We start from the raw sequence: 20,931 nt of genomic DNA on the forward strand, positions 1-20,931 counted from the left end.
AAAGCTTGTGGGGTGTGCCAGGTGAAGAACTGGGAGGTTTTGTGCTGTGTGTGTGGACACAACATCAGAACCATCAACACTTCTTCACATGTTCCCAATTATTGCCAACTACTTTACCTTCCCCCTTTTTTTCACCAAAGTATCTATTCTTTGCTTTTCCATTTACCCATTTCTAATTCGTCATTAGCCTTTAAAACTGCCCCAATCACGGTCCAATAATGCCCTCAATCACCCTGCCGTTAAACTAAAACAATAACATTTTACAAACCGTGTCATCTGTGACTAAAGAGAGTACTATTCATCATAAATGTTATTGGTTTGAGCATATATGTCTCCAAGTTGTGTGTCATCAATAGTTAAAAAATATTCTAAATAAATACTATCTTATAATCATGGTAGACTATAAAAAAACCTTTAATTCTAAGGTTTATTATAAGTATATTATATTTCTTTAATTATAATGGTTTGAAAACATAAATAGTGTTTTTGATAAATAAAAAACTTCAGGAGCTATTTTGTTTTTATTAATAAATTTAAATTAATATTTATTATTATTTTATTATATTAATTTTATTTTCAAACACAATTAATTGTATTAATTTTATCCCTTAATCGGGTATTGTCTGTTATGATATTAATATGACAATTCACGTATGAATGATGATGTGACATAAAGATTTAATTATTTTTTTTAAATTAAAAAACATAATATTTTGTAACTGAGTTTAAAACATTATTGATTTAATGTTGTGTCTGTCTATATTACACCTTAATCATAAGTTTTTTTACATAGTCCTTAATCATAAGTTATATATATATATATATATCGAAGTATATATAGTTTGATAATAATAAAAGGTCGGTGACGTTTATACTAATCTTTGCAAACAAAGAATCATTGACTTTCTTCCAAAGTTAGTGGGATGGGATGGCTCAAAAATCATAAAATGAACCCCCATCAATTTCATTATAAAGATGATAGATCAATGAAAATATAATGGTGTGCTTAATTAACTAATACAATGAAAGCCAGCTGGTAGCTTAAACCTTATTTCTACACGTAATTTAGTTAAGCGGTGTGTTTCGAATGTACTTAAGGGTTAGACTTTTCCCATATTTAGTTAGATAAATGACTCTATTTTCAAAATTACTTTGTTAAGAAATAAGATTTTATAAGAAAACAAAATCTAAAAACTTGTTAGCATTTCAAAATCAAGCAATATATATTTAAGCTTTATTCTCATTGACTTCAACTAATGGAGTTGGCAAAGGAAATGGGTTTGTGACTAATTTAGGGAATAGCTATTAGCTAGGTTTTGTAAACCTGTAATCCTACGAACTTAAAATACTAATATTTGTTGCATGATTATCCACCTTATAGAGCAAACCATCCCAACCAAATGAAGCTGGCCTTGTTTTGGGCATTTTAATCTGGTAATTAACAGGCTTTTACCACGTTGCACATGGCCACATGAAATTTCATCCACAACACACGTGCCTCCCTCAGATTTCTGCACACAAAGAGACTCGCCCTCTCTCATTGGATGAGATTGAGAATATAATACTTAAGAAGCTTTAAAACTCGTATTTTATTTCAAAAGAATCTGCCTCCTCGGCTACAGACATGTCTACAGATATGGGTTTAACCAAAGCCATTCTTTTTTCATATAAAATCTTGTTTGCAAGCATTATGGGTTCATCATCGTCTGTTATCCTTTTACAAACTTGTTTAATGTAAACAAAATTGAAATCAATAATATTCTTCGTACAAATTTGATATTTATATTTTGAAGAAAGGATTCAATTACTATAAAATTTCAATTGCCCGCTAAATTTAAAATTTAAAAATATGACGGTTGAAAGAATATGGCATTGTAGGTGATAAATAATTGAGAAAATAACCTCATTGACCAAAAATACCTTATAATATACGATTTTAATCAATTTTTTTTGGATTTGTCAAACTAACCAACTAAATCGCAATGCGATCGATAATTCGCAACGCGATCTCCGGTATCGCAAATCAGTTTCCAGATTCACAACGCGAACTTCGACTATCGCAATGCGAACTTGGACTATCGCAATGCGAATATGTAAATCGCATTGCGATAGTCCAAGTTCGCATTGCGATTTACATATTCGCATTGCGATTTATTCTAAATTCGCAACGACTGGTGGTATTGCATTTGTTTCTTAAGAATTTTCTCTAAAAAGATAGTATTCGCGCGGACGTGACGAAGACACGTATTACCACGACCACGACCCGAGACGAGACGAGACGGACGGCGGCGGCGGCTCGCGAGAGTACCCCTTGTTCTCTATCACTTAACAAGGAAGTGGGAAAGCCAAGCCTTAAATACCATTCCCAATAGTGTTTCCAATACTATGTGGGATTGAGCATTACCAACACTTGTTTCCAATACAATGTGATTATTCAGGAAACAATTAACAATCATGCACCTTAAAACAACTGAATCAACAACCAATTGCATTAGTATTATACGATTAAATATGTCATAATTAAAAGTCAATCTACAATCAATCGCGATTATTGCAATTTTAAGCAAAACATTAAAAAAAATATCACTATTTAAGGCTCAATCCCACATAGTATTGGGAACAAGTGTTGGTAATGCTCAATCCCACATAGTATTGGAAACACTATTGGGAATGATATTTAAGGCTTGGCTTTCCCACTTCCTTGTTGAGTGATAGAGACAAGGGGGACTCTCGCGTGCCGCCACCGTCCCGTCTCAGGTCGTGGTCGTGGTTGTGGTCGTGGTAATACGTGTCTTCGACACGTCCGCGCGAATACTATCTTTTTAGAGAAAATTCTTAAGAAACAAATGCAATATCGTCGTTGCGATTTTGGACTATCGCAACGAACTTGGAATAAAACGCAACGCGAACTTGGAATAAATCGCAACGCGAACTTGGACTATCGCAACGAACTTGGACTATCGCAACGAACTTGGAATAAATCGCAACGCGAACTTGGACTATCACAATGCGAATATGTAAATCGCAACGCGAACTTGGACTATCGCAATGCGAATATGTAAATCGCAATGCGATAGTCGAAGTTCGCGTTGCGAATCTGGAAACTGATTTGCGATACCGGATATCGCGTTGCGAATTATCGATCGCATTGCGATTTAGTTGGTCATTTTGGAAAATCTAAAAAAAGTTGGTTAAAATCGTATATTATAAGACATTTTTGATCACTGAAGTTATTTTCTCTAAATAATTTATATGGAGTTGGTAAATGGATCAAGAGAACAAAAGGCGTTAGTTATTATTAAGGGTGTAATTCTGTCATTTATCAAATTGAATTCTCATAAATCGAACTAATCGAAAAATTTCTTTAACTGTTAATCGAATTGAACTTCTTTTTGAAAATATTAACTGAACTGAATAAAGTGTGCATAATTCAATCGATGACCGAATTAACCGAATTATATATATATATATATATATATAGTTAAATTAATTTGAGTTTAATAGATGTATTTTTTATTTGAGTTAAAATTTAATTAGGTCTTGATAATTTAGCATCTAGTGTGGTTAAAAAATATAATTTAGTATTAAATCTTAATAGGTTTGAGCTTAAAATATGTATTTAATATCTATAATATATTTAATATTTTTAGTTAACGATTAATTCAATTAATTAACTAATTTCAAATTGAATTAACCATTAACCGAATATTGAAAAAAATAACCGTTCTCCAACTGAACTAATTCAATGGTCAATCATTTTAACAGAACTAATTTAATTTAATAGGTTAATTTGGTTAAAACTAGGGGTGTAAATGAACCAAGCTTGAACGAAAAAAAGGTTATGTTAATGTTTGTTTGTTTATTTTAGAAGGTATTAATGTTCGGTAAGTGTTAATTTATTTATTTTTTAAGGGTTCGTTTATTTATTGTTCACGAACATATTCGTTTAATTTTCGTGAACGTGTTCATGAATTTGTTCATTTAGCGTTCACGAACATATTCATATAGTGTTCGTTTATATGTTCAATTTTTAGTTTTACCAACTTAAACACCTTAAAATTTACAGTTTAAATTTTAACTTTTACCTTGTGTTTAATTTAGTCCATAATTATAGAATGGCGCCAAATAAAAGGAGTTGATTATTATTATAGAACGATTACTATAGTTTGTATCAAAATTATGATTAGTCGGTATTATGTAATGAAAAAGAAACTGTTATGACAGACAAGCCAGCTAATCTAATGTGGGCAAAAACCAAACATAACAGGTGAAAGAAGTTAAATGCCTCGTGTCAATTAATTTGGTCAAAACTCCATTTCATAAAGAATTGCCAGACTCAGACACATCATGTGTATTACGCTGAGGATAAATGGGAACATGATAAGTTGTTCTTCTCTTCGGAATATGCAAAATATATCACCAATTCCCACCACTAAAACCCTCCCAATAATTTTTCCTACCCTTTCTTTTCATTCAAACATCCTTAAGGGATATTTTTAATCTCATACTTAATTAAAATTATCTTTTACTTTTATTTGTATTAATGTTATTATTGAATTTCCAAATTGTATCAATGCTTTTTTAATCAATAAAAATTATAGTTGAGTTTTAAGGTACTAGTACAACAATTGACATGAAAGTTTAAAATGTTGACATGACAATTTATGATGCTAATGAGGTTGTCTATAGTGTTATCATTATGGTTCACATGTAAACGGCGATATAATAAAGAGACTTAATTGATATTTTAGGAAGTATGAGGATATATATAATGTAAATTTTTTAGTTTTATACATATTTAAGATCATTGAATGAATTAAAATAAGCGGTTAAGATTAACAGTAGAAAATAATAAGTTATTCACTGGGAAAAAAATTTAGTTAATCTTGAGCGTTTATTTCCACTCATCTAACTATCATGAATCTATATAAAACTAAGTTTTATATTGTATAACTCGATCCTAATCATACACATGGATAAACGATTATCATACGAAAATATGTAGAAAATAAACTTAACATGTGTTTTTTTCCAACTTAGTGAATTGACATACCTAACAACGTACAACTATTTTCTTGAATTCAATAGATAGGCACGATGTACGTGAATCAGAAATAAATAAATAAATAAAAAAGATGCACGGTTTACATGTAGATTCATTTTCATATTTATTTGGGTAGCAATTAATTCGAGGCGTATACATGGGAGGAACCACATTTGGTATGCTTGCAATTATTGGTCTCAAATATTTATGATTGCGTCTGTTGTTAAACCTAATTAAAACAAATCAAATAAATAATTTGGGAAGAAGTAAATAAATGTCCGTCCTGCTCCATTGACTCAAACTAATAACATATACATCTACCTCCTCATTTGGAGTGAAATGTAATTCTATATTTTTTTAATTAAATTATACTGTTATATTGATGCATGAAATGAGGGGAAGTTTCTCAATTAATGGTTAATGGATAAGAATTGTTTACTTCCCCCACCATAAAAAAAACTACATTAATTGCATTGTAGAGTGAGTTGAAAGAGACCATACATTAATGTACATTTCCCCCTCAAATATAACTTGAAATTAATGTCTAATGATAATGATAATTTTTTTTAGTAGTTTAGGATAATTACAATATAATCTGTTCAGAATCTTTATTAATATGTGCAACGCGTACACACTCTCAAACATAGTTGCTTGAACCCAAAATCTATAGAAAGAATACGATTCTCTTTAACTAATGAGGTCACTTAAGATAAATATTTTCCTTAATTAAATACTAATAAATCTAAAATTTAGTTATGTTAATTAAAGCGTGGATATTCATGCGTTTGCAATAATACCTAAAATAACCAGCCACGTTCTTCCAAATATGCTAAAACAAATTTTTATCGACTTTTGCTTTAAATACAAGCCATATTTCCATTGTTTGTGTTGCAAATCCGATAACCATACGCGTGATCATTATTATTAATTATTTAATATAATGGGATCATTATTTAATGATAATACGAAGGTGGGATTTTCAAAACTAATGGCCAACTCCCAAAATTCTCTTGCTGACATGGAAGCCAAGTAACACTGGACCGTATATCAAGAGATACCACGTGGAGTTAAGCCATGTCATCAAATGACATGGTGATAAAGAGGGCGGAAGTGACAATTTTATTTGGTTTAATTATGCTTTTTAGATGTGAAAATTAAAAGAATTGAGAAAAAATATGGAAAAAAAATAAGATCATTAGGTAACGATTGGCAAAGAAGGAAAGGGGAGAAGAGTTAAGAGAGGATAGGCTTTAAGGCAAAAACCTATCCATATTCAGCTTCATGTGCATTCATTAATCAATGTGAGTGATAGAAAAATAAATACAAAGGAAAGGCAAAAGCACGATTCTTGTGCCTTACCATCCAACACTCACTTTCTTTTCTCCTTTTTCTTTCCCTTTTACGACAAATTCAATGCATTAGAAACTCTTCCTCGCTCACTATTGTTCTAAAATTACCATTTTCTCCTCATTCCCTTATTTGCTCTCAAGTTGGATGTCATATTAGTCGGCGGCAGATTCAGAAATATTTTTTTAGGGTGGACACACATATGTTAATAACATTTTAGGATGAACACTATTAATAAAATAAATAACAAATTGAATAAAATTTATATTTCAGTGCTTACACTCACCATTATGTGGCTCCGCTACTAATATTTGTCACGTAACTCTTTCATACTCTTTCCGTCCCATTATTTTAATCAATGTTGATCAACCACATGGCGTTAAAAGATAATTTTGATACATGTCAAATAATATAAAATAAGAGAAACGATAAAATTATCCTTAAAAGTAATTGATAGATTTTACATTATATAAAAATTAAAAAAAATGTAAGTATTATTATTTGTTGATTTTTTTAATAGAATATTTTGAAAGAAATCATTTTGAAATTTAAAAAAATAATGGAATAGAATGAGTATATATTTTTTATAGAAATAAAGTGAGTATAGTTATTCTTTATTAAAACAAATAATTGCAAGTGGAAAATGAATAAATGATAGTGAAAAAAATCAAGGAAGGTGAAAATAATATGATCAAAATTGAATTGATCGATTGAACTGATATAATTCTAAATTAATATATTCAATAGCTTAATTAATATATTTAAATCAGATATTTCAAAAATGATTGGAAGGGGCATAAAGGGCCACAACAAAGAGGCATAGTATTTTGATTCCTTGTCGACCACACCCGAGTAGTTGAATCCGTGAGTTCACCGGTCATTACCGGTCAGAGTCAGACAATCACCGGACAAACCAGTTTATCAGCTTTACATCTTTTTAATTCGGGGTCTAGTCCCATAGTAATAGGCCACATAGCATAGCGATGAGAGAGAATCTAAAATGGTATGATGCCAGCTATGAAGTTGAGGAATCAAAGCTTTCTCTGAGGTCAAAGCTGGCAATATATTATTTTTTTCTCTACTCTCTCCAGTGCCTTCCCTTATTTACTACTCCCTAAATCTTCATATCGATTTAGATTTAAAAAGCAACGTTTTCTCCCCATTATCCCCCACTCACTTCCCATTTCCCCACTGTTTCTTTCTCTAAATTTCTCCTCATATATATGCATGCTTTGGGATAAAGGAAGTAAAGTGAGAGAGGTTAATGGTTGATAATTGATTGATTTTTTTTATTTGATTATTCTTCAGCAAGGAATTAAAACAGCCATGGCTGTTTCTCCATGTTTGGGTGTTAATGATCAGAAGAAACACTGGTGGGTTAGCAATAGAAAGGTAAAACAAAAAAGCATTAATCTTTTTGTGCAGCGTCTGCAAAGATGTTCGTTTTACTGAAATGGGGTTTGTATATACATTTGATCTGTGCAGCTTGCAGAAAAGTATGTAAAGGATGCAAGGAGCCTCATCGCGACGCAAGAGAAAGACGATATCGTTTCCGCTCTTAATCTTCTGGAAGCGGCATTGGTGGTCTCGCCTCGTTTAGAGACGGCTCTGGAACTCAAAGCTAGGTCTTTGCTGTACCTGAGACGTTTCAAGGACGTTGCTGACATGCTGCAAGACTACATTCCCAGCCTCAAGATCTCGGCCGACGACTCGGGCTCCGTTTCATCGGATAACTCGTCACAGTCACTCTCGAGGGAGCGAGCCAAGCTTCTCCCTTCTGCTAACTCGTCCTCCGACTCACCTGATCGTGACCCATCTTTCAAGTGCTTCTCCGTCTCGGACTTGAAGAAGAAAGTGATGGCTGGGTTGAGTAAGAACTGCGACAGAGAAGGGCAATGGAGGTAAATTTCCCTCTTTATTCCGTTGTTTTTGTTTCCTTTTTCATCTTTTTGCTTGATTTTTTTCTTTTGTTTTTGTTTAGTTATTGTCATCGGAGGAGAACATGTTCTGTTCTATTGGTATTGAAGTAAATGCAGAGCCAGCCTCCATGGAATTCCCAACTATTTCACACTTAAAAATACCCAAACTTTTATATAATTCTTAAATCAAATATAATCTCTTAAATTATTAAACGTAAAATTATCTCTTTAAAACTTTTGTAGAAATATAGAAAGGAATTAATTTTGTTGTTATTTTGTAAACCTAATTTCTAATAAAATAAATTAAAAGTGAAATTGGCAATTATTAAGAGAATCCAAAAAATAGTGAAAAATAAACTTAGGGAGCTGTAGCCCTCTTAAATTTTAGCAAGGGTATTTAAGTAATTTCGTTCTTTGTTGAACTCTAGCATAGATTTTGATGCAGGTACTTAGTTCTAGGCCAAGCATGCTGCCACTTGGGACTAATGGAGGACGCCATGGCACTCCTACAAGCCAGTAAACGTCTAGCCTCCGCCGCATTCCGCCGTGAAAGCATCTGCTGGTCTGACGATAGTTTCTCTCTCCCTACCACCATTAATACTTCAGACATCTCCTCTGCCGCCACGACGCTTCCTAGCAATCCCACATCTCTCTTTGAATTGGAAAACATTTCCCAGCTTCTTTCGTATATCAAATTCCTAATCCGCCGTCGAACTGCTGCCATCGCCGCTTTAGATGCTGGCCTATACTCTGAAGCCATACGCCATTTCTCCAAAATAGTAGAGGGTCGCCGCCCTGCCCCTCAGGGCTTCCTTGCAGAGTGTTATATGCATCGAGCCTCTGCTTACAAGGCCTTGGGTCGAATAACTGAGGCGATCGCGGACTGTAACAAAACGCTTGCTCTGGATCCATCTTGTATCCAAGCGCTCGACACCAGGGCCATGCTTTTGGAAACAATACGATGCCTACCTGATTGTTTACACGACCTCGAACACTTGAAACTGCTTTACAATTCCATCTTGCGAGATAGGAAACTTCCAGGTCCGGCCTGGAAGCGTCACAATGTTCGGTACAGGGAGATCCCGGGGAAGCTTTGTGAATTAACGACTAGAATCCAACGATTGAAGCAAAGGGTTGCTTCTGGGGAGACTGCAAATGTTGATTATTATACATTGATTGGTTTGAGGCGTGGGTGCTCAAGGTCTGAACTTGAGAGAGCTCATTTGCTGCTGTGCTTAAGGCACAAACCGGATAAAGCTACCAACTTTATTGATCGATGTGAGTTCGCCGGAGAGCTCGATCTCGACTCCATTAAAGACAGAGCCAAGATGTCGGCTTTGCTTCTTTACAGATTGATTCAAAAAGGGTATTCCAGCGTGATGTCTACAATCATGGATGAAGAAGCAGCAGAAAAGAACTGGAAGAAAGGCGCTGGTGCTTTAAAACAAGCAAAACATTCAACAATTCAAGTGCCGCTAACCCAAAATTCAAACTCTAAGTTAGAACAGGAAGCCAATCTCGCTTCTTCGACAAAATCATCAGATGTTTCGGCCGGCCATAGTTCCAATACAAATTCGATTCAAGGTGTGTTTTGCAGGGATCTTGCTGCGGTTGGGAATTTGCTATCACAAGTAGGGTTTAATCGTCCACTTCCAATGAAGTATGAGGCACTGAGTTGCTGATTGTTACTTAGAAGTCCACTCTACTGTCATATCAAAGATTATAAAGTTACTGGAGATGTTTATCCGGCAAATGAATCTCTTTACAAATTTTCCTGTTTGTACAAAAAAAGTAAAAATTTTAACCTGCCGGGAAATTTTGTCGTCACCTTTCTTCATTTTACGTTTTTATCTACCACATGTACATAAAATTTCATTATTGAAATTCTACTTTTGGCTTGGCCTAAAAAGTTATTTTTTCCATTGAAATTCAATTTAATGGAGATTAATGTTTAGATTTACACTAGATTTTTTGATTTAGCAAATATGAAGAAAAGTACAGGGTTTTGGTCTTTTTTATCCGTCTTATTTGTTGGCATTTAATTTTCTTAAATTATTTTATCTGCAGCAGACTGACATGTCTGACATTCCACTAGATTTTTTTAAAATTTGCTAGCTCCACACCAAATGTCTGAAATTCCGAGTATGGAGACGTTGGATCTTATTTGAAGGCTTTGAGTGAATCATCGTAATTTAAACGTGGCCTAGGGTGGGGAAATACAACGTGGAGTCAGGTTTCTGCCAAGAGTGTAAGAAAACAAAAGTAAAGGGGGTTCTGTAAAGGTGATGTCAATTCATGCTTTTGCGAGGCATGCAGAAAACAGTCTTCTCCTCCGTTGCAATCACATAATTATGTATGATGGAGTTGGTAGTAGCGATAAAAGCTTTTAGGGTGTGTTCGATTGACGGAAGGTAAGATTATCAGTAGAAATAAAAGATTATCAGAAAATAGGATTACTGAGAATGTTGTTGTAACCCTTACAGACCGATAAGGGTAACCAGATCCGATCCGAGGTGTCACATTTGGGCCACCGTAGCGATCAACTGTAAAAATAACAAAAAATTTAAAACTTTTATTAAAACGTGTAACTTATAAAATAAGTTGTCACTGTTTAAAAATAAAAAAGATTTCAGACTCATATATAAATCAAAATACAATTACATGCCCCCTAATCACATGTACCATACTCTGCAACAACGCCGGAAGAACTCCCTTACTGAAGTCGATAGATGCACTGGAACAATTCTTTTAACCTGAAAAGGTGAGTAATAGAGTGAGCTTCGGAAAGCTCAGTCACACACACACACACACACACACGCACACGCACACACATATATATACCCCCATTCGTCAAGTCCAAAATGTGTAGGTTCCCCAGAACTATACACCCACCATCAAGTCCAGTAAGGCCCTGAGCACAAAGCCTAGGAACCGCTAAGTAAGGCCCTGAGCACACAGTCGATGAGCCTACAGGTATACTTCCTCTAACATTACCCCCCAAATGAAACATGTTCCATCCGTAAACGGATATATCAAAAATCATAACAAAATCCATGTCAAGTATCAGACTCATAACAAAATCCATGTCAAGTATCAGACCAAAATCCAGGTCAAGTATTCAATCAGAATCCAGGTCAAGTATCCAATCAGAATCCAGGCCAGGTATTATAATAGAAATCAAATCGGAAATCAAGTAAAATATCCAGGTGATTAGGGAACATACCAGAGTTTACAGAAATTATTCAGAGGTACTGAATAATCTTAACAGGTAGAGGAACACAGATCTTCAATATACCGATAGAATATCGAAATTCAGAATCACTGTTGGAAGAGTTGATAGAACTCCCTTACTGAAGTCGATAGATGCACTGAAACAATTCTTTTAACCTGAAAATGTGAGTAATAGAGTGAGCTTCGGAAAGCTCAGTCACACACACACACGCACACGCACACGCACACGCACACGCACACGCACACGCACACATATATACCCCCATTCGTCAAGTCCAAAATGTGTAGGTTCCCCAGAACTATACACCCACCATCAAGTCCAGTAAGGCCCTGAGCACAAAGCCTAGGAACCGCTAAGTAAGGCCCTGAGCACACAGTCGTCGAGCCTACAGGTATACTTCCTCTAACATTACCCCCCAAATGAAACATGTTCCATCCGTAAACGGATATATCAAAAATCATAACAAAATCCATGTCAAGTATCAGACTCATAACAAAATCAATGTCAAGTATCAGATCAAAATCCAGGTCAAGTATTCAATCAGAATCCAGGTCAAGTATCCAATCAGAATCCAGGCCAGGTATTATAATAGAAATCAAATCGGAAATCAAGTAAAATATCCAGGTGATTAGGGAACACACCAGAGTTTACAGAAATTATTCAGATGTACTGAATAATCTTAACAGGTAGAGGAACACATATCTTCAATATACCGATAGAATATCGAAATTCATAATCACTGTTGGAAGAGTTGATATATCAAAAATCATAACAAAATCCATGCCAAGTATCAGATTCATAACAAAATCCATGTCAAGTATCAGATCAAAATCCAGGTCAAGTATTCAATCAGAATCCAGGTCAAGTATCCAATCAGAATCCAGGCCAGGTATTATAATAGAAATCAAATCGGAAATCAAGTAAAATATCCAGGTGATTAGGGAACACACCAGAGTTTACAGAAATTATTCAGAGGTACTGAATAATCTTAACAGGTAGAGGAACACAGATCTTCAATGTACCGATAGAATATCGAAATTCAGAATCACTTTTGGAAGAGTTCAATAACTGACAAAATCATTAATTATTCAGAATATGACTTGATCTGGTAAGGAAGAAATGAAGGTTCAGGACATTTACAATCTATGTCGATTGATCGGATTATCAAACAACTCTTAGATGAATAGCTCCCAAAACTAATGCTTGTCGATTGATCAATTCATTGTTCTTCTATGGTATTTACTCTTTAATACCACAAATTCTTGTCCATCGATCATTTTAAAATCATCGCTGAATAGATCTTCCAATGTCTTCATTTCATTTCCACGCTTCCACAATATCATTTAATGCTGACGTACTTGATTATTTTAATCATAAACCATCGTAATTGTACACTATGTAAACTCATCAGAGTTTCCAGACTTATCCAATTCACTTACTAAATCCTCAGTCATTGAGGTTACCTAATTCATTTAGCAGTCATGTCCATTCCCGTAATATTCGGGGGGTTTCAGGGTAATCCAGATGTTTCTGAATTTTGGATACATACTGTACTTTTGTTCAATTCAATTTGGTCTTCGTGGTCGATTTGTCTAACAAATATCAACTCCTTACTATTGAATGCGTTCTAGAGTTGATTTGAGCTGAATACTTCCAAAACTATCATCGAGCCAAACTTGAAAATACAAACATGCATTCAAGTGACATCTATGTCGCTCAGGTACTGATATAACACTAGCATTGGTTGCTCGACTTAATAGGTGATCCATAACTTTTAAGATCAGTACCACACCCATGTTTATTTGGATTCCTTAATTAATCCAACATCTACTTAGTCTAGGTCCCAAGGGTATTTTGGTAATTTTGGTGTTCAGTTTTACTGCATTTATTTCAGAGCTCGAGGATATCCAATCATTCTTGAGCTTGGTGGTATTCTTAGGTCATTTCTATTACAGGGGTATTTTGGTTATTTTACAGATTCAGTGTATTTTAATCCTTTTCTTCCGTTCGATCTTATTATTAAATTCAATCTCATCATTTATTTCAGTCTTTTCGAACAATTCTGATAGCATAATACCCCAATAAATTATTCCTTAGGTATTCACTCATTACTCGAATATTTTCGAGTCAAGTGCCTTCTCAGATCTTACAAACGAAATATCATAAATTTTTCTGTACAAAAACAAATCTTAATAATTAAATTCGTACTTAATCGAGTTAAGTACAAATCCTCAAAGTACTTTGTCATACAGGGTCAACTCAGACTATTTTATCTCTCAAGGATATTTTCGTAATTTCTTAACCAGATAATTTCGGTATTACCTCTTAACGAAAATAATTATAATTTAGAGATCCTATGATCAATTGCTTTCCCGAACATTCTCTTATCTTGAAATGATTCCCTTAACAGACTTCTAGTATCCTTCACAAACCCTCAAAAGACTAAAAACCGGTTATCCGCATTTCTTAAGAAAACTAGCATTTTTTATGCACATCAATAATTTTTACCGGATCAATATGTCTTTTCAGAGTTATTAACCAACTTCCAGGGACAATTATTGTCATCTTACAACATAAGGGTATTTTTGTAATTTTACCCTACCAGATTATTCTCATAATTTCCCATACAAGTACCTTTAACATATTACCTTTGATGAAATAAATTATAAAATACATATCCAGATTAATTTCTTTACTACCAAACACATAACTTGAAATTTAATTCCAACAACCCTTCAATCTCTTATATTAATCATTTGATCCGTATTCAGATACTGAATTTCTATCACATTCATATCGAGTGTATAAATTAATCAACTCCACAAAAGTGACCAACATTATCTCATTCATGCATTTACCAATATCAACATATTCCATAAAGCATAAAGAGGTAGTAAAATATTACCTCAATTTCCGTGCAATATTGATCGACCATAAAAATTCCATTCGAATACCTTTGATATTCAATTCAACTTCCAATAATTCCTCAGATACATATCAACATAAATTATATCAGAAACGGAGCTTAATTGCGATAAACGGATCGAATCAGGTAATAAATCAATGAAAAATAGCTTACCGGGTTCGAATTTGGCAAAACGGACTTCGAATTCAAATTTAGGACGTCGAAAGCATAATATATGTCTTTTCGGAAATTTGGAATTTTCGGTCAAAATCAAAGTCAACGGGTTTGAACGGCAATTTCGAGGCCTTCGAGTTCGAATTTCGAAAAACAGATTGCGGAATCAGATTTGGAACGTCAAAAAATTTCAGGATAGGTATACTCGGTCAAAGTCAAAGGTCGTTTAATGCTCGGTCAAAGCGCGTCAAAGTTTTGGTCAATAGTGGTCAACGCCGGTCAACGGTCAACGGGTCGGGTCGAGTTATGACCGGTTAAACCGGTCAAAACAGAAGCAAAACTGGTCAAACAAATCATTTTTTTCTTCTCCACGCGCAGTGGCGGCGCATGAGGGTGTGAACAGTACCTTGATGTTGGAAAATTCCCGGAAAAATTTCTTAAAATTATTTTAAGCGATTTCAAGATACTTACAAAGCCCGGTTCAAATTTTTGAATGACAGAGAGCTCGATTTCAACGAATCAGAAACTTTGACCGCTTCACCTCCTCACGCGCCGCCGTCAACGGAGACCAAGGATGACACCGGAAGACTCGGAATGGAACAAGGAACACGATGGTGCGGGAGGTGTCGTAAACGGATGCTCAGATCGTCGTGAATCGACGAAAAACCAATTGAAATCGAGTTATTATAGACGATACTTCCGATTGAAATTAACGATGAACGACGACGATTCACGACGAAAGGTTTGATGGGTTTTGTTCCTCGGTCGACAACGAACACGATGTCGATTTCGGTTCGTCGATTGGAGGTCGGACGACGAGTAAATCAGAGATCAAAGTTGGTTGACCGAGAGAGGAAATATGAACATTTTATGCTGAAAATGCACGGGAAATGGGGTTATATTAATTCTTAAAGAAAAATAGTCAAATCATGAGTTTAGTCACTGAATTTTTTGCACTTCTTAAAACGGTCTATCAACATTAAAATCTTACAATTTAATCCACAATTTATTTCAAAATATCAATTAAATCCACCACTTTATAATTTCTTAAATTTAGCCCCTAAATTGGGGTGTTACAGTTGTATTTTGTGTTTGGTTGGTTTAGCAGGAATGTAGGAATATTGTATTTGATTAAAGGAATAAAAGATTATTGGAATATATATTTGACCAAATTATTCTTATTATATATTTGTTTTTTAACAAGTTGGAAAATATTTATATATTTTCTTTAAAAAATTTAAATTCATAAAATTTATATATTTTTTTTTACAAAATTGAAAATATAAAAATGTTTAATGAAAGGGTAAAATTTTATTTTAACCCCTGAAATTCATATAAAATTTTAATTATAGACTTTTTTTTTTGTAAATCTAAAATAATTTAAGGATAAATTTGTAATTTAACCTTCGGAGAATTTTTATTATTCAATGACAGAATAATGATATTCTTGAAAGAAAAAAAAAATTAAGGGCATTTTAGTCCAAAACGCCGATAATCCAACAATACCTAAGGAAAGAGAGATAATGACATTCCCGGTAATATATCCCAAAAAATCCATTATTGATAATGTAAGATTACCGGGAATGACATTCCCGATCAACCAAACGGGAGAATGTGGATTCTATTCCCTAGGTTAATACAACATCGGAACACAAGTTTTCTTTATCGACTATGATCATGAAAGTTTTAGAATATATATGAAACGGGTTGAATGCTACTGCTTTTTTTTATTACAATAATTATTACTTTTGTCTTTCGAGGGAACCAAAGAAAGGATCATCGTCTCATATAAAACTATGTATCCCTAAACCAACATCATTTTGTTTCTCTCCAGCACTCATTTCATCTGATTGGAAGATCGAATGTTAATTACATCATTTTGTTTCTCACATGCTTGACTTTACATTTTCATGCCTAGCATTCAAGATCTGACCAATGGGAGAGAGCGTTCCGTTTGTTGCAGACTTTCCACAATACTAACAACATCGACTTCATTTGCTGCAAATCCCGGAGCTGCCTTTGCTTCTGTCGAGTAGTGCATATCTTATATTATTTTGCGTTTAATGTTTTAAATATTTTTAAGCGCCATTATTAATTCTATCTAAGTAGGCAATATTATGGTAATAATACATTTTCTTTAAGATTTTATTATTATTAAAATGACACTCTTTGCCTACGTTGCAGCCATTCTGGTCATTTTTTCACACTGATGTCATTCAATGATAAAATAAAAGGTATGAAGAATAATGGATAAAAAATATAAAAAAAATATATAAATTTTATAAAGAAAAATCAATATATGCAGTACGTGTCAAAGACACATATTTATATGAGTCAATCGAATAGTATAGACAATGCACATGTATAATTTTATCTTCGATCACTCGATGAATGCATATTTAGAAGTCAAAGATAATTGTTAAAATTTGGACCATATTTGAATTAGTACAACAATCAATTACAGTTTTTGACTCTAAGATCTTGAATATTTCATAAGATAGCAACTGTCTTTGACTGTCGAACTGATTTAAGTTCGGTTGAATTTTAACAACCATCTTTGACAGCTTAAAATAAAAAAGTTTTTGTCATGATAATTGTCAAATCTCACATTATTTATATATGATTTTATAGAATGTCTAGATATAGTCATTTAAACATATAATTATTTGAGTGATTGAAGACAATGTCTATATATGTACAATATCATCGTTGTTTAGTTTACTTGTGCTTATGCTACCACATGTATTATTTTTTTTAATAAAATTCGTATAATTTATTGTCTATTATTCTTCATTTCTTTCATTTTGATCCAATATGACATCAATATGAGATATATTCTAATTTTTTTTAAAAAAACATATTATTTGGGTGCTATTCTAATAAAAAAAACGTTTCGAAAATTATTCTCAAATATAATCCAAATTATAATTAAATTTAAATTAAATTATACGTATAAATTTAATATTTATTGTACGTTAAAATTATTCAATTTTGTATGATTTTGCAATCATCAAAGGTAAAAACAATATTTGCCTAAAAAAGAGTAAAAAGAATTTGGGTACTTTAAATTGAGATGATAATAGCAGTTTTTACTAACAATTAAAAGAGTAAAATATCTTTTAAGTCCCTCAATTTAGTAACTTTTCATAATTTGTTTCTCAAATTGTTTTAATTTATATTAGTCTTTGTCCTTGGACTTTTCATCATCTGTGATATATCACTTTGGAAGTGTGCCACATTACATAATTTCTGGATGTCATATAATTAAAATAACTAAAAATAGAATGTTGTCAAATTTCAGGATCAAATTAATAAAGGTTTCTAAGTTGAGGGACTAAATATTGCTTTACCCCTATTTAAAAATTCATAAAAATCCCACCAACCGCCAACCAGCTATCCGACAGTGAAGAAAGAAGTCTACAATTAAAATATTAAAAGCTGGAAATGAAATAAAAGTACCTATTATTTTTTATTCACTATATTAAATATTCTATAAGATCGGATATATGGCTTGGATAACGCGATTCCTAACGGCGGTGGTTTTCTTAGCTGTCGGGGTAATATTCTCGCCGGAGACTTTCGGATCAAAATCGGACGGTCCAAAGTCTCTTGGTCTCATCCCTTTCATTAAGCTGGCTCATCTCCTCAGCTTCTCAGCCGCCTTTGGCGCCGCCCTTTGGGTCACTTTCATCGGCGGGATCATCATGTTCAAGTATGCTCTTCCATTATCACCTTAATCTCCAAATTGAGAACATTTTCTTCAAGTAATCACGATTTTCTTTTTTTAAATGCTTAGGAATCTGCCGAGGCATCAATTTGGTAATCTTCAAAGCAAGATGTTCCCGGCTTATTTCACGATGGTCGGGGTTTGTTGTGCCATATTGGTGGCGGCGTTTGGTTATTTGCACCCGTGGAAGTCAGCGACGACGCCGGTGAAGTACCAGCTTGGGTTTTTAGTCTCCGCGTTTGCTTTCAATCTGTCTAATCTATTCGTTTTTACTCCCATGACCATTGAGGTAATTTTGTTAATTGAGTTTATCTAGTGCTTGTCGATCATTGAAATTTGAATTCCGCGCTGTCAAGTTAATTAATAAAAAGTGTCTAAAGTTTCAATTTCATTTCTAGGGTTCAGCTGGTTGGCAAAAGAAAGGGTGCGATAAAATTTGAATTTTTTTTGTCTAAAATGTTTAAAGTCTGATATTTTTATGAGAAATTATAATTATCTTACTGCTTTAGTGAATGTTTGCATAAGAGTTGAAGGCGTTAAACATTTTCTGGTTTTCTTTACATTCTATTAGGAACCTCGAATAAATAACTCGGTTCATTTTAGGTCATTTAATTGTTGCATTCAGGAACATTGCTTTTGTTTTTCTATTTTGGTATACTTGTTGACTTGCAGTTGAATATGTGCAAAGCCTTTGTGATATGAATATGTGTGATAATGCAGATGATGAAGCAAAGACACAAAGTGGAGAGAGAAGCCTACATTGGTGATGAAATTGGATGGTCGAAGAATCAGGAAGCCGCGAAGACTAATCCAAAGCTTGCAGCAATGAACAAGAAATTTGGAATGATCCATGGGTTATCTTCCCTTGCCAATATTATGTCCTTTGGCAGCCTTGCTATGCACTCGTGGTACTTAGCCTGTAAGCTCAATCTGTAGTTTACAAGTTGCTTAGATATAGAACTGCGTTCTGGCTATAGATTGAAGTGATGATCTGTACTTCATGTGTTCTCTGGGATAGACTGTTCCAATTATTCCTGCTAGAATATGTACAACCGAACCATATGTTAATAAAGAGATTTTAGTCTTATTATTTGAGTACATTGCATTAGAATTCCTTGTTTTTGTATAGTTTGCATGGTAGCTAAAACAGTGGTCTTGTTTTCGATGAATTTTATTTGTTTCTTTGGCTTGGTCTAATATTGGTTTTATCAACTATCTACCTATTAGGTAGCATAACTACTTCATCGAAGAAAAACTGTGATTTGTTCAGAACAATGGAAATGAGCTTGGGATAATAAATTTGCACGATTCTGTTTATTTTGATGGTTTTCCTGGTCTGTGGCAACCTGGTAAAACTGTGACTGGTTATGAGCTTGGGAGTTGTAAAGTACCAAAGTGCCCTTGGTTATCAGGTTAATGGGTACATGTCTGTGGAGGTTGATCTTGGCCTTGTGTTGAAAGAACATTAGATCAAAAGAAATTAGTCAATTAGCCAACTCATTCCCACTCTGCCCCATCTAATGGATTTGATTGGGTGGGACTAGCAGATTATGGGCATTGGCATCAGTTGGCCCAAAATAATGGAGATCCTAATTATTTTTTCGTGCACGCTATTTTCAACCGTAGTACTTGTTAAATGCCCATGTGGCCCTTAAACCTACCTTGCCATTCTTCAGTGATTCATAATTTTGTCAGCTCTTGCCAAAATGCTCCACGTCACATTTATTTGACCGGAGAAAATCCTTATATATTCGTTAACCCCGAAGCAACGCAACTACCATATAACGATGGAAGCTTACACGTAAACGCTGGTGCAACGCCTTGTGTCACCTCTTGAAGAGAAGTGGAGGATATGAATCCTATATCGGAAATAATCTTGGGGGTTTATAATGGTGGTTCTATATATTTTATCAAATATGTCTTTGAGAAGAAAGTAATAATTTCATGATAAATGATATCATATAATTCTCTAACTATTCAAATTCACGTCGAGTGTCTAATAAGTGGAGAAAGAAAGGTAGATAACCGTGATGAGAGTCATACAAGACTAAATGAGGGAGAATCTCATGTTTTAGAGAGAGAGAGAGAATATGAATACCGTATCATAAATTGAAAAGAAATATTTTAAAATTTCTAAACGATGATGTTCCACATCTTATTAGACAATTCTCCTTTTCAAAGGTAATGGCTCGCGACAGTTGTAAGATGTTGTGGTTGGAGATTTAGGCAAAGCACGGAAATCTTGATCCACCCATATTAAGCAGCAAAACTTGTTGCCTTGTTGGATGGGGACAGGTTGAAGGAGAGCAACCATTTTGGACCCCAGGGGGGCCATGGGAACTCCTATTTTGTTTGTAGAAGGAACCATTTTCCCAGGCAGACGAGAAAGTTTGGCTGTGGGGTGGCCAGGCTTTGTCGATTTCTTAGTACGTGGGTTGGAACGGTTGAATCTATCTTTTTGCTAGCTATGTATTTCCCTTCCACTTTTCTTCTGACGGAGCTCAATTGATTTGAGTGATTATAGCAAATCGGGTATATTCCAAGACAGATATTGACCGTATGTTGTGCAATGATTCAATCATT

At 34.1% G+C, this 20,931-nt stretch overlaps 2 protein-coding genes across 2 annotated transcripts; both read left to right on the plus strand.

Annotated features, from left to right (window-relative positions):
• Positions 1-7,509: 7,509 nt before the first annotated feature.
• LOC120141174 lies at positions 7,510-10,299 on the plus strand. The gene is made up of 3 exons (XM_039156108.1): positions 7,510-7,783; positions 7,877-8,292; positions 8,756-10,299. The coding sequence occupies exons 1-3, from the start codon at positions 7,718-7,720 to the stop codon at positions 9,990-9,992; spliced, it is 1,719 nt and encodes a 572-aa protein (XP_039012039.1). The 5' UTR covers positions 7,510-7,717; the 3' UTR covers positions 9,993-10,299.
• A 7,782-nt stretch (positions 10,300-18,081) lies between these two features.
• LOC120141175 (transmembrane protein 205-like) lies at positions 18,082-19,456 on the plus strand. The gene is made up of 3 exons (XM_039156109.1): positions 18,082-18,333; positions 18,418-18,637; positions 19,069-19,456. The coding sequence occupies exons 1-3, from the start codon at positions 18,128-18,130 to the stop codon at positions 19,282-19,284; spliced, it is 642 nt and encodes a 213-aa protein (XP_039012040.1). The 5' UTR covers positions 18,082-18,127; the 3' UTR covers positions 19,285-19,456.
• The last annotated feature ends 1,475 nt before the right edge of the window (positions 19,457-20,931 follow it).

The sequence above is a fragment of the Hibiscus syriacus genome, unplaced genomic scaffold, assembly GCF_006381635.1.
Source record: "Hibiscus syriacus cultivar Baekdansim isolate YM2019G1 unplaced genomic scaffold, ASM638163v2 tig00110794_pilon, whole genome shotgun sequence".
In the NCBI taxonomy this organism is placed as follows: domain Eukaryota; kingdom Viridiplantae; phylum Streptophyta; class Magnoliopsida; order Malvales; family Malvaceae; genus Hibiscus; species Hibiscus syriacus.

Excerpts from the sequence above, each read along its gene's own strand:
- LOC120141174 (XM_039156108.1), top strand. The coding sequence starts at position 7,718 with ATGGCTGTTTCTCCATGTTTGGGTGTTAATGATCAGAAGAAACACTGG. Across the intron at positions 7,784-7,876 it reads GGTGGGTTAGCAATAGAAAG|CTTGCAGAAAAGTATGTAAA; the intron begins GTAAAACAAAAA and ends TGATCTGTGCAG. Across the intron at positions 8,293-8,755 it reads GACAGAGAAGGGCAATGGAG|GTACTTAGTTCTAGGCCAAG; the intron begins GTAAATTTCCCT and ends ATTTTGATGCAG.
- LOC120141175 (XM_039156109.1), top strand. The coding sequence starts at position 18,128 with ATGGCTTGGATAACGCGATTCCTAACGGCGGTGGTTTTCTTAGCTGTC. Across the intron at positions 18,334-18,417 it reads GGCGGGATCATCATGTTCAA|GAATCTGCCGAGGCATCAAT; the intron begins GTATGCTCTTCC and ends TTAAATGCTTAG. Across the intron at positions 18,638-19,068 it reads TTACTCCCATGACCATTGAG|ATGATGAAGCAAAGACACAA; the intron begins GTAATTTTGTTA and ends GTGATAATGCAG.